Raw genomic sequence first — 12957 nt, 5'->3', positions numbered from 1 at the left:
ATGAATTTGTCTTTATCATATACTTTAATTCAGAAAGCAACTTTTTTGAGTAGCTAAAATTTTGATTATGGGTTATATTTGGTTATAATAATGAAATTAAATTCATTCATTGGTAGCTGAAATCAGATTTAAATCAGATTTTAAAATTTGCATTTATGCTAGAAAGGCCACCTTAGCCAACAATTTTATTGCATTGCAGATCAAGGCTAAGCTCATAAGTTAGCTATGAAAATTCTCTGCACTGAACTCCCATATGCTTTCTATACTTATTTATGTTTCACTGTGTATTTTAACTATTTCCTTATTTTCACTGTTTATAGCTATTTTACATATCTAAGGTCTAGTCTCTGTCTTATTATCTTTATGTCTTCACTGTCTCAACACAATGTCTTGACATAGTAGATATTCTCTTTCAAAGTGCTGCAGAAAGCATTATTAACAATAGCAAAGACATGGAATCAATGAAGATGCCCATCCATGCTGGATTGGATAACAAAAATGTGGTACATATATGCCACAGAATACCATGTAGACATAATAAAACATGAAGTCATGTCCTTTGCAGCAACATGGATGAAGGTGGAGGCCCTTATCCTAAGCAAACTAACACAGGAACAGAAATCCAAATACCACATATTCTCACTTATAGTTTGTAACTAAGCATTGAGTACACGTGACACAAAGATAGGAACAATAGACACTGGGGCCTACTTGAGAGGGAAAGGTGGGGGCATGTGTGCATTGGAAGACTACCTGTTGGGTACTGTGCTCACTAACTAGATGATAGGATCATTTGTACACCAAGCCTCAGCAACCATAATTTAAGCACATAACAAATCTGCACATGTACCCCTGGAACCTAAAATAAAAGTAGAAGAAAAAGGAAGAACAAAACAAAAGTGTTGCATGAATCATGAACAGACACAGCTAGTCAGAAAAATAGAGTTTAAATACCTGTTGGCAGTGTCCAGGTTCTTCATCTTCAGACCTGTGCCAGATATCTTCCTTTTGCCCTTCCATATCTACTCTCCACACTCCTCTCCATGCTGCTTTTTACTTAAGGAAGTTGACTTCCGTGGCTCAGCTGAAGTGGCGGGGAGTGCCTGGAGATAGTTGGGGTGGATCACTGCTGTTCTTGAAGCAGTTCTGTCTACATGATGCTCAATATGGCTTCTGGGAACTGGTCCCTTCCCTGATCCACACTGGCCTAGGGAAGGCCATACACCGCCCCAATGTTTGTGGCCCCAAGACATTTTGCTATCCATTACAGTATATCCACCATGCCCTATGTTCTACCCCTACCTTTGTAAATAGTTCCTTCATTAAATCTTCTTTGACTATCCTAATTTGAATATGCCATTTGTCATGCTGAGACTTTGACTCATTTGACACATGACAATTCAAATTATGGCAAAAGAGTCCATCATTCTTGGCCAGTATATGCTTTCTCAAAATCCTCTCAATGAACTCTGAAGGTCTAAATTCCTCCTAGTTTTTAGCCTGTAATGTGTCAACACTCTTTTATATCCCACCACATCCTTCTCTGCTTTTTGACTCAGTCAAATTAACATCACACCTTCTTTCTTCCATGTCTCCATTCTTCACCTGCATCTGTCTTTGGCATTGCTTCCCTGCTCTTGGAACTTTTAGGATTATTTCTCTTAGGAGTGGCATTATGAATAAGTTTAAAGAGACTATAGATATTGTGCTTTCAATGGGTATTTTGGGGTATTGGGAGGGAGAGGAAACACTGCAAACAAAGTTAAAGGATTTTTTTTTTTTTTTTACTGTAGAACTTCCCAGAATCTGTGATGTGGATTGTGATCTTCTGAGTGTCGTAAGCAGCATCTCTCAAACTTACTTCATCATGGAACACTCGTTATCACTAAGCACCTGTTGGCATTCCTCAGGTCACAGTTTGGAAAAGCTTGCCTGTGGGTATGCTTTTCATTCCAACCTGCTCTTCCTCCATAAGTATTGATTGTACAAATGAATAAATATTGACAAACTTGGTCAGAACTCTAAAAGAGAGAAGTGGAAGACAGGATACCGCAACCCTTCTTTCCAATCCGTTGGTGTATGCATACATCAGGATCTCCAAAGACGGATGGGGTTGTGTGAAAGGTGGCCAGCACTTCCTGAAAGATTCAGCTTGAGGGAGTGACAGGAGACCTACCGGGTGATCATTCAGACGTCTTCTTCAAGCCTTCAAACCTAAATTAGTTGTAGACATTTCTCCCCTGGTGTTTCTGCCCTAATTCCTGAACTAGCTGGCAGTGGAGAAGCGGGTAGGCAGGAAGATAAAGAAGAGCATTTATCAGGTGCTTGCAATGTTCCAGATAACCGATTTGGTTCATCCTCTTTCCTGAAGTTGTTCATTGTCAAATGGAAAAGTAAAGATGCAAAAATGGGTATAACGAATGCAGTATAATATAATGTAACATCATATAATTAACTGTAATTAATGTAGTTAGTATATAAATTATAGCTACACAAATGAAGAGCTCATCCTCTTAGTTTTTAACATTGCCTCATTGTCCTGCTATGGTGAGGTCTATAATTATTGGCATCTGATTTTATGTTTTATTGTGGAGTAAGTGTGAGGCCAGACTTAGACAATGTCCATCCACCTTCATGCCTTACATAGAAAAATATACAGATTTTTATAAGTAGCCAAAATAGACTGTATGTTACTAACAGGGTGAGAGTGAGGAAGAGAAAAATGAGCAAATGACTTAAATCTTATTATCTAATACTTTGCAGCCCTTTTTCTATTGAGGAACAAATACAAAAATTGGCTAACGTGATTTTAGAATCTTCATCCTTTTCCCCTGTACCCCATCAGAGAAAAATGGATTTAAAAAACAGGCAGCAACTTCTGGGAAAATGGAGTAGACATACTTTTTCCTATTTGCCCTTTAAGTACAATTAAAAATACTGAACATTATAAATAAAACAAACAATTGAACAAAACAATTGAAATGTGGAGAAAATAAGACAGACTAGCTAAGGGTTTTGGAATCCAAGGAAGGACACATGGTGGTAAGTTTCCGGTTTGTTTGTCTGCCTCCTATATCGCAGACTTGGAGCAAAAGAAGGCAGTAACCCCAAAATGCCAATGCATACAGACAAAAAAGTCCTGCGCCTCCTAGAAAAGGACCCAGAAAGGGCAGCCTAGCAAGAGAGAACACGTTGAAACAAGAGTCACTCTACTCTAGCCAAACGTTACAGAAAAAGCTGTGCTATTACCCAGTCCCACTCCTACACAAGCAAAGTAGGGAGACCTGACTTCCTCCCTTGCCAGGCATGTCAACCTCACTCTCTGTCTCCCTCCACTCCAGGGTCATGTCCGACAAGGCCAAGTATTCTTTGCCAACTTTTTGATGTTTGTTTTTTTTTTCATGTAAATTTGTTAAGGTTCCTTGTAGATTCTGGATATAAGACCTTGACAGATTCTACAGGGTGCCTGTTCACTCTGATGATAGTTTCTTTTGCTGTGCAGAAGCTCTTTAGTTTAATTAGATCCAATTTGTCAGTTTTGGCTTTTGTTGCAATTGCTTTTGGTGTTTTTGTCATGAAGTCTTTGCCCATGCTTATGTCCTGAATGGTATTGCCTAGGTTTTCTTCTGGTATTTTAATGGTTTTGGGTTTTACATTTAAGTATTTAATCCATCTTGAGTTAATTTTTGTGTAAGATTAAAGGAAAGGGTCCATTCTCAGTGTTCTGCCTATGGCTAGTCAGTTTTCCCGGCACCATGTGTTGAACAGGAGATCCTTTCCCCATTGCTTATTTTTGTCAGGCTCGCCAAAGGTCGAATGATTGTAGCTGGGTGGTGTTATTTTTGAGGTCTCTGTTCTGTTTCATTGGTCTATATGTCAAAACAGCGATTTTGAATTCTCTCTCTTATAGGTCACACGTCTCTTCAGGATTGTTCCCTGGTGATTTACTTAGTTCATTTGGTGAGGTCATTTTTTCCCGAATGGCACTGATGCTTTTGGGTATCTGTCAGTATCTGGGCTTTGAAGTGTTAGGTTTTTATTTTGGTCTTTGCAGCCTGGGCTTGTTTGCAGCCCTCTTTCTTGAGAAGTTTTTCTAGGTATTTGAAAGTACTTGGGTGTTTTGATCTAAGCTGTACCTGCATTAGGGAGCACCCTAAGGCCAGTAACACTGTGGTTCTTACCGGCCTATGGAGGTACTGCCTTGATGGCCTTCATAAGATCCAGAAATTTCTTACCAGGCAGAGATTCTTGTTCTCTTCTTTTATTTTCTCCCAAACAAACGAAGTCTCTCTCTCTCTCTTTCTCTCTCTTTTTCTGTGCTGAGCATCCTGGAGCTTGGCGTGGTATGGCATAAGCACCTCTGTGGCCACCACCACTGGGACTGCACTGGGTCAGACCTAAAATCAGCACAGTACTGCATCTTGCTCAAGGCCTGATGTAACCACTACCTGGCTACCAATGTTTGCTCAAGACCCTAGGACTCTATAATCAGCTGGTGGTAAAGCCAGCCAGGTTTGTGTCCTTCCCTTCAGGGTGGTGAGTTCCCCCAGGCCCTGGGTAGGATGACAGTTGAGAGATACAGTCTGGGAGCCAGAGACAGGAGTCTAAATCCTTAGAAACCTACTTGGTACGCAGCTTAGCTGCACTCAGACCACAAGACACATTCCTTCCTATTCTTCCCTCCCCTTTCCACTGGCAGAGGAGCTCACCCTATGGCCATCACCACCACAGACCCATGGGGAGTACTGCCAGGCTACTGCCACTGCTCACTTAAGGCCCGAAAGCCTTCAATCAGCATGTGATGAATGCTGCCAGGCCTGGAACTCACTCTTTAGGGCAGTGGGCACCCCCTGGTTCATGGCAGGTCCAGAAATGCTAAGAAAGACCCAAGGTCTGGATCCCAAGAGGCTGCTTGGTGCTTTGACCTCTGTGGCTGAATTGGTAATTAAGATGCAAGACGAAGTCTCCTTTACTTTCCTGCCTGCTTTTCTCAAGCAGAAAGAGTCTCTCACCGTAGCCGGTAATGTGCTGGATCTCATCTAAAGCCGGCATATCTCAGAGTCCTACCCAAGTTCCATGGCATACTATCTGGGTGTCACTGATGGTTATTCAGGGCCCAAAGGTTAGGAAGTAATGAGGCCTGCTACGACTGGTTCCCTCCCTTCCGGGCAGTGGGTTCTCTTCTTGTCTAGCCTGTGTCTAGAAATGTTGTCCAGGAGCTAGGACCTGGTGGGGGTCTTGTGACTCTGACCAGTGCCCTATCCTACTGTGGCTAAGCTGGTAACCAAGATGCAGAACAAAGTCTTCTTTACTCTTCCTCTCCTCAAGCAGATGGAAGGAGTCTCTTTTGGAGCCATGAGTAATGCTGCCTGGGGGAGGGGGGAAGGGTGATGCAAGCCACTCCCTTAGCTGCCCCAGCTAATGTCTCAGTAGGTCAGTGCCTCCCCAAGTCTACTGGCTCTGAGCCCAGCTCAGCACTAGGAATCACTTAGGAGTTGCAGTCTTCGTGGGTTACACTGACTTTCAAGTTTATTTACAGCCCCAAGTCACTTTAGCCCACAGCGATGAGGCTTGGTGGAACTCAAGTTCCAACAGCTGAGGTGGGTGATTCCCCTCTGGCTAGGTCTGATCTTAAGTGCTCCCTCTGTGGGCAGGTATCAACTGAGTTCAGCTCAGCTTTGCTTTCTGCGGTGACAGAGCAGCACTGAATTCAATGCAAAGTCTCACCGTCTCTGCCCTCTCCCGCTCGCAAAGACCACAGGTTTTCTCTCTATCCAATGTGGCCACTGCTGGGGGGATGAGGGAAGGGTGGCATCAGCAATTCAAGACTGTCTTTCCTACCCTGTTCAATGCCTCTTTCAGCGATATGAAGTTAAATCTAGGTACTATGAGTGCTCACCTGATTTTTTTTTTTTTTATGAAGGTGCTTTTTGTGTATAGATAGTTGTTAAAATTTAGTGTTCTTGTAGAGGGGGACAATCAGTACATCTATTCAGCCATCTTGCTCTGCCCTTCTTCTTCTCCACCTATGGTGGTGTTGACTATATCTATTTTTGCAGGTTTTTTAGTGGTTCTTTAAGTATTGCATTATATATAAAACTTAACATACTTTACTGTTTTGATCATTTCACTTGTTTGAGTGAAGTATAGAAATCTGATCCCCCTTACATCCATTTACCTTCTCTCATTCACTTATAATTGTCTTATGTATTTCCCTTACATATATTTAGAACCAGACAGTGTTATAATATTTGCTTCGCCCATCAACAATAATTTAGAAAACTCAATAGGAGAAGGAAATTTTCTTGTATTTACCAATAATTTTCTGGACCATGTTCTTTCTTCTAGATGTCCTAAGTTTCTCCTGTTTATCATTTCCTATTTAGAAAAATTCCTTTAGTCATTCTTTTATTTTGAAAAGTGTTAGCTTTAGAATAAGAGAGAGTAAATGTCAATAACCTTAAGCCTAGTGACCCTACTCTTGCTTATCCATTTCATCGTTGGCCTTGGCAGCTTGCAACCCTCTCTGTCTACCCAATGGTTCCCATGACCCTCGCAGAACACAAGAATTTCATTAGGCAATGTGACCTTGGAACTCTGAATGTGCCCATAAATCCACGTTGGCAGAAATGATATAACATAGCGATTAATAGCAAATTATTTCAACTACTTCTTTAAGTTTTGTCATAATACCTTTGCAAGTCTAATCTGGTTTATGAAGGTATAAGAAAGAATTTATTGGAAAAAAGAGAGAGAGCTGAATCGGTGTTACCCTTGTCTTCAACACCTTCATGAGTGCCTTTGGGTATGCTGGGTCAAATTAGATAAAGTTTATAAGGAGAAAAAGAAGAATGAAACCAAAAGGAAATAATATTTTAGGAGAAATGTCAACGGTGAAGAGAAATTTTTGTTTTTTTAATCAAGCATTGAGAAGATTTTTTTAAAAAAAAGAACTTTGGGAGAAGTATAAGATGTAACATGGGTTGAAGGAAGTAAAGACAGGAAACATTAAGATCTCTAAACTCTGAAAAGGTAGTTTGAGCAGAAATAAAAATCATTAGTGACAGTTTGGAAATGATTCAAGAGTAGTTAAGTGTGGCCAAGTGCAAACACAATAGTTAAATTTTCACTATTGTCAGACATGAAAAGTTGGAGAATTGTTAAATAGCCACAAATACATGTAATGGGAGAAAACACCACAAAGCATATTTGACAAGATATAAGTCAAGAGGACAGAGAATAGAGTCCATCATAGCACCCTCTTTAGGAAAAACTGTTGCTAATTAATTTATATTTAAATATAATTTGAAAATACTTTGGTAGATGGAATTTGTTCTTCTCTGTTGACTCTTACAGGAAATTCCTTTTTTACAAACCCTTTTATGCTATAGTTCAAATATATTGCTCTATTCAATAAACATATATTAAGTCTGCTGATGCTGTGGGGACTAGAAATACAACAGGTATGGCGTCTACCTAGTAGTAGTCTTCCCTAGGGATATAAAATGAGAAGCTGCAGTCACATGGCCAGAGTTGGAATCCTCATTCCATTGTTTACTAGCTGTGTAAAATTCACTTTGACATCACCACCTCTAAACTGAGAATAATAGCTCCTCTCGTTTCCCTTAAACATGTTTCTTGTTTTGAGAATCCAATGAGATGATATATATATGTGTGATAGGCTCTGTAAATTCATAAAATACTGTGTAATCTGAGTAATTTTTGTATTGGCCTTGTTTAAATCCTTCTTTCTATGTCTAAAATCTTATATCCTAAAGTCTTAGCCCAGGTGCTTGCACATAGTAAGTGTTGGCAGCAATTATTGGATATTCCAGTGAATGATATGAAAACATATTAATATCTTTACTTTCATGGATCTTACGTGCTACTAAGATAACAACAGACAATAAGCATAATTCACTAATTATATAGTATACTAGAAGGTGATAAATGCTGTGGGGAAAAAAAAAAACCAAAGTAGGATAAGAGAAACTGAGAGTCCTGAAGTGCAAGATCCAAGTTCTAATTGAGAAGAGATTTTTAGGAGGTGAAAGTGTCTGCCATGTGAATATTTTGGGGAAGATAATTTTGGACAAGGGGAATAACTAGTACAAACACTCTGAGGTTGAGCGCTGCCTCTCTTGTTTGAGGAATTTCCAAGAGGCCAGTGTGGCTGGAGTGAAGTTAGGCAGAGACAAAAGAAATAGAAAAAGAGATCAGAGAGGTCATGGAGAGGGCACAGCATTGCAGGCCATGACTGAGTGGATTGGGGGCCACCACAGAAATGCGAAGAGAGGAGTGACGTGATCTGACTCACATTTCAAAAGAATCATCTTGGCCACACTTTTGACAATGCGCAAGGGAACAAGAGGAGGAAAGTACAGAGGCAGAGAGACAGTTAACAAGCTATTACAGAAAATCAGGCGAGAGATGATGGTGGCTTCATGATGGTAGTAGAGCCGGAGGTGCAGGGAAAAGGTCAGATTCTGGATATATTTTGAAAGTAAAGCCAACAGGATTTCCTGACAGACTGATTATGGTGTGTGGAAGAAAGAGAGGAATGCAGGATGATTCCAGTGTTTCTGTTGACAACTAGAAGGCTGGAGCTGCCAACTGGAAGCAGAAGCTCATTGAAGGGCCCAGCTTGGGGAAAGGATCAGGAGTAGGTTGGGCATGTTAAGTGTGAGATGTCTATTAAACATCCAGATAGAACTGTCAAAGATGCACTTGTGTTAAAGAGTCAGGAATGCAAACAGGGAGTTCTAGGCTAGCAACAAAAAGTTAGAAATTATTCAATATAGATGGTGTTTAAAGCTGTATGACTGACTGACATGACAGAGGAGGCAAGAATACACAGAGAAGTCCAAGGAATGAGCCTTGGACCACTCCAGCATTAGGCAAGAAGTTGAAAAAAAAAAAAAAAGCATCAAAGGAGACTTAGAAAGAGTGACCAGGAAAGCGTAGGAAAACCCAAGAAACACATGGTGTCCTGGAATCCATGTGAAAATAGTATACTCAGAAAGACAGAGTGATGAATTTGTCAAATTCTTGAATTGTCAGGTAAGATAAGAACAGAGAATTGATCTTTGGACTTAGCAAAGTAGAGTTTATCAGTGATTTTTGTAAAAGTAGTTTCGGTAGTGTGAAAAGGTCAAACTTCTGTTGAGAGTGGGTTTAAGAGAACAGGAGAACAGGAATTGAAAGTGATAAACTTCATCAAGTAGTTAAGCTGCAAAAGAAAAGAGATAAATGTGATGGTAGCTGGTAGGGGAAGTGTGGTCAAGAGAGATTTTTTGTTTGTTTGTTTTTCAAGATGGAAGAAATAACAGCATGTATGGAAGCTCACAGGAGGGATCCAGCAGGGACAGGGAAATGGATGATTAGAACAGAAAGGGAGTGGGGATGGGATCTATAGGATGAATGTGCAAACAAAGGCTGGCTGCAAAGAGGGGCGTGAATAGTCCATTTACAAAAAGATTGAAGGCAGAGTGTTGGATACAGATGCTGGTAAGTGGAAAAATATCATGGTGGGAGGTTATGGAGTTCCATTCTAAACATTTCAATTTCATCAGTGAAACAAGCACAGTGATTTAGCAGAATGTGAAGATAAAAAAGGACAGAATTTGAGAAAACAGAAGATATGGAATAATTATTAGAAAAGTAGATGGGTAAATGAACTAAGAAAACATGACTATTGGGCAGTAAGCATTGGGATACACAGTGAAGTTTTAAAAATCTTTGCCTTTGTAAGTCTTGCATGCCACAGAGTGGGCAATAAATAATAAACATAATAAGTACCTTATATATACAGTATAGGGCCATTTAAGTTAATGGTGAGGCGAGTCAGACGGTTTGTATTTTTCTTCAGACATGGTCTGCTGCATGGTGTAGGTTCACAATTGCTCAGTAACTCCAATTAGCGAGGATTGTGGTTTTACTAGGCAAGCCTGATAAAGAGAGGGCTAGAGGGTTCTGGGTGTTTTCAGGATGAGTTAAGAAAGGAGAGAAGACATGAAGGAGGTGAGGAACAGTAGGATCAGTGGATTGAAGGATGCATTAAAGAATTACTCTCTGATACATCTGACGTAAGTTCTCTATCCCCACTTCCCTGCTAATCTAGTTGACATAGTGGATAAGAATACTCCCTGGACTCGAATTCTAGTTTCATCAGTTAGAAGATCTTGATTCTGTTATACTTTGTCTATCTCATTCCAAAACACATGTCCCTAATTACTATAGTTTGATGAGTTTTGATATTTATTTAGTAAGACAAACCCATAAATAACCAATAATTTTTCAAGATAAGAATGAAATAAATTTTCAGGGAAAAAAAGCTGATAAAATTTGTCATCAACTAAAGAAACACAAAAGAGACAGTAGACAAAAGAGTGTTCATTAGGTGAAAGGAAAATGATCCAAGAGAGTAGCTCTGAGATGTAGGAAGAAACAAAAAGCAAGAAAATGATAAATATCTAGATAAAGCTAAACAAGTATCAACTCATAAAGAAATAATGTTCCCATAAGGATCATGAATATACAGAGAAAATCAAAGTACATGACAATGGCAATGTAAAAGTTAGGAATGAATACAAGAGATTTAAGGGTCTAAAATCCTTGTATTTTCCTGGAAAAGGAAAAAGTACAATGATTAGTCAAAGATGCATATCATAAGCCCTAGAAAGGAGATAATTATTAAATAGAAAATAAAAGAATACATAACAATAAGCTAATAGGAAGGAGATCTGAATGATAATATTAAACTGATCTAAAATAAGGCAAAAATGAAGATAAAAAAGAAAGAACGAATGGAGTAAATAGAAAAAGTAAGATAGCTTGGTAGGGCATTAATTCCAGTCTTACATCAATGCATAAGCATCTCAATATCCTAATGTAAAGAGAAGGTTAAGATTTCTTACAGCCTGAGTGTAATAGAGAAATCCGGTTTATCATAGTGCTTTAAATATTGTAAGTCTTCAACTTCTAGTTGATGAATAAATGATGAAATGATCAGTGACACGGCATTGTTGGCAAATAAATGTAAAAAGAGCTCCTGGAATTGGCTCTAATACAGGTAAAGAAGTAAGCACAGCCAAATAGGCATGGCTTCTCTCTCCCCACAAACACTCATTTGTCAGAGGTCCTCACTTCTGTCCTCACGTGTGGAAAATGTTTGATGACCACTTCTTGCAGAAACAACCTTGTGAATGGGCTCAGACAGACAGACACACAATTACACCTCCTTGCCTCAGAAGTGTTTTTGTTTGTTTTAGTTTTTGTTCTCAACCTTCCCACTCCTTCAAGTATCTGTATTTACTTTCTCAAATTCTCTTTCATTAGAGACTGAAGAAGCTATCATCTTCTTATGTGCTAATGAGTTTAATCATGTCCTCCAGTCACCACAAGCCTTCCAACTGCTTCAGTCTCAGAGTATCTTGAAATAACGATCTGACTCTCTGTTAGACTCGTGAAGGGAAGGAATTCTGGTAGATTGAAGAAGAGAATCCTCATGGTCATAGTAGAATGGACATGGAGAGAAAACATTTTGAGGGAAAATATTCAACTAAATTCATTTCTACTCCAGCATGCAGTTTCAAGTCAAGTTCCACCCTAGTTCCCGGTGCTGGCAGGGCAGGATGAAGAGACACAGCGCAAGTGAGGGGTGAGTGCCAGAGCTGCTGGCTCCTGTTCGTCTTTCTTCCTTGGCCTCACCTGAACTTTTAGTATAATAATAGTCACCATTTAGTAGGTGCCTCCTCTGTGCAGGACATTTTACACACAGTGACACTAATCCTAATAACACCCTTATTTTACAGATTCAATGACTGAGTCAAGATTTATATAACCTGCTCAAAGCCAGACAGCTAGTACCTGGGAAAGGTGAGATTCACCAGTCTCTGCTTATACCACACTCTGCTTTAAGGTTCTCTGAGAACTCAGACAAGCCTCGGTTAACAGCACATAGGAGGAGCAAGGACCGCTGGTCATCCTGCCACCTGATCAGGAGGAATAGAAGTTGTATTTGTTGAACACATACTATGTTTTAGACATAATACTAGGTGCTTTTACCTAGTACTTAATTCATTTATCCTTTACTCATTTATTCCTTACAATAACCTGGTAAGGGAGATGTTTATATCCTCATTTTACATAGAAGGAAACAGGCCTAGAGAAATGAGCACAGTATCCAAAGTCATGTAGCTAATAAGATGTGAAGCTCTGAATTTGAAACTCCCTTGTTTCAAAGCCATGAAACTTACTGCTCCCCATTTTAGACACTTCCTTTTGGGAAGAGTGTGGAGGAATTAATAAAAAAGACCAAGAAAGTCATACTCAAATAGGTGCTAGGAGTAGAGACAATTCAATACAGAGAGAAGTCTTAGATGAGAGCAGTGAGTCAGGGTACTGGACTGGGACTCAGGAGGCTTCCCCTGGACTCCAGTTCCACGGATGCAGCCTCAGGCAGGACTTCACCTCTCTGGGCATCGGTTTCTTCATATGTTAAATATATGGGGTTTTAATTAGGTGATCGCTACAGACCCCTCTGGCCCTAAAGCTCTGTGTCTCTAAGTGCTAAGAGGGGACTGACAGTTCCTCCTACCCGAGGAGCATAGTATGATGGTTCTGTTTCGGGCCAGCCCTGGCTGACTCTCGCTGTCAGATGAGCGAGATGTTAGGTTCAGAGCTGCCCGAACCAGAACTGGGGATGCGGAAGGAAGAGAGTCTACTGCTCTCTCTAGGTCCTGGGCAGCCCAATTATTGTTGGGTATCGGGAAACTGTCTCCCCTATGAGTTTAAAAAGAAAGCTGAGCGCCCAGGGGGTGTGACAGTCACCTGTGGGGGAATTGGAGGGCTTTCTCGCTCTCCACCGCCCCACCCCAGGCTCCAGGCTGATGGCCGTTTTATCGGCCCGCAGCTGGCGCGCCCGGGCAGAGGCTGGCGAGTCGCCAGTGTGGGCGG

The 12957-nt window shown here is 40.4% G+C and overlaps 1 protein-coding gene across 1 annotated transcript in view; it reads left to right on the top strand.

The window, feature by feature from the left end:
• Positions 1-2443, top strand: part of ABCB1 (ATP binding cassette subfamily B member 1) — a 118712-nt gene extending 116269 nt beyond the window's left edge. Inside the window, exon 28 of the mRNA XM_074379358.1 lies at positions 1794-2443. Within this exon, the coding sequence (XP_074235459.1) occupies positions 1794-1832 (39 nt within the window). The 3' untranslated portion in view covers positions 1833-2443. The remainder of the gene's footprint in view (positions 1-1793) is intronic.
• The last annotated feature ends 10514 nt before the right edge of the window (positions 2444-12957 follow it).

This window comes from Saimiri boliviensis, chromosome 10 (assembly GCF_048565385.1).
Source record: "Saimiri boliviensis isolate mSaiBol1 chromosome 10, mSaiBol1.pri, whole genome shotgun sequence".
Classification (NCBI taxonomy): Eukaryota; Metazoa; Chordata; class Mammalia; order Primates; family Cebidae; genus Saimiri; species Saimiri boliviensis.
The sequence above is the reverse complement of the archived record's forward strand: the minus strand, read 5'-3'. Positions and strand labels throughout refer to the sequence as shown.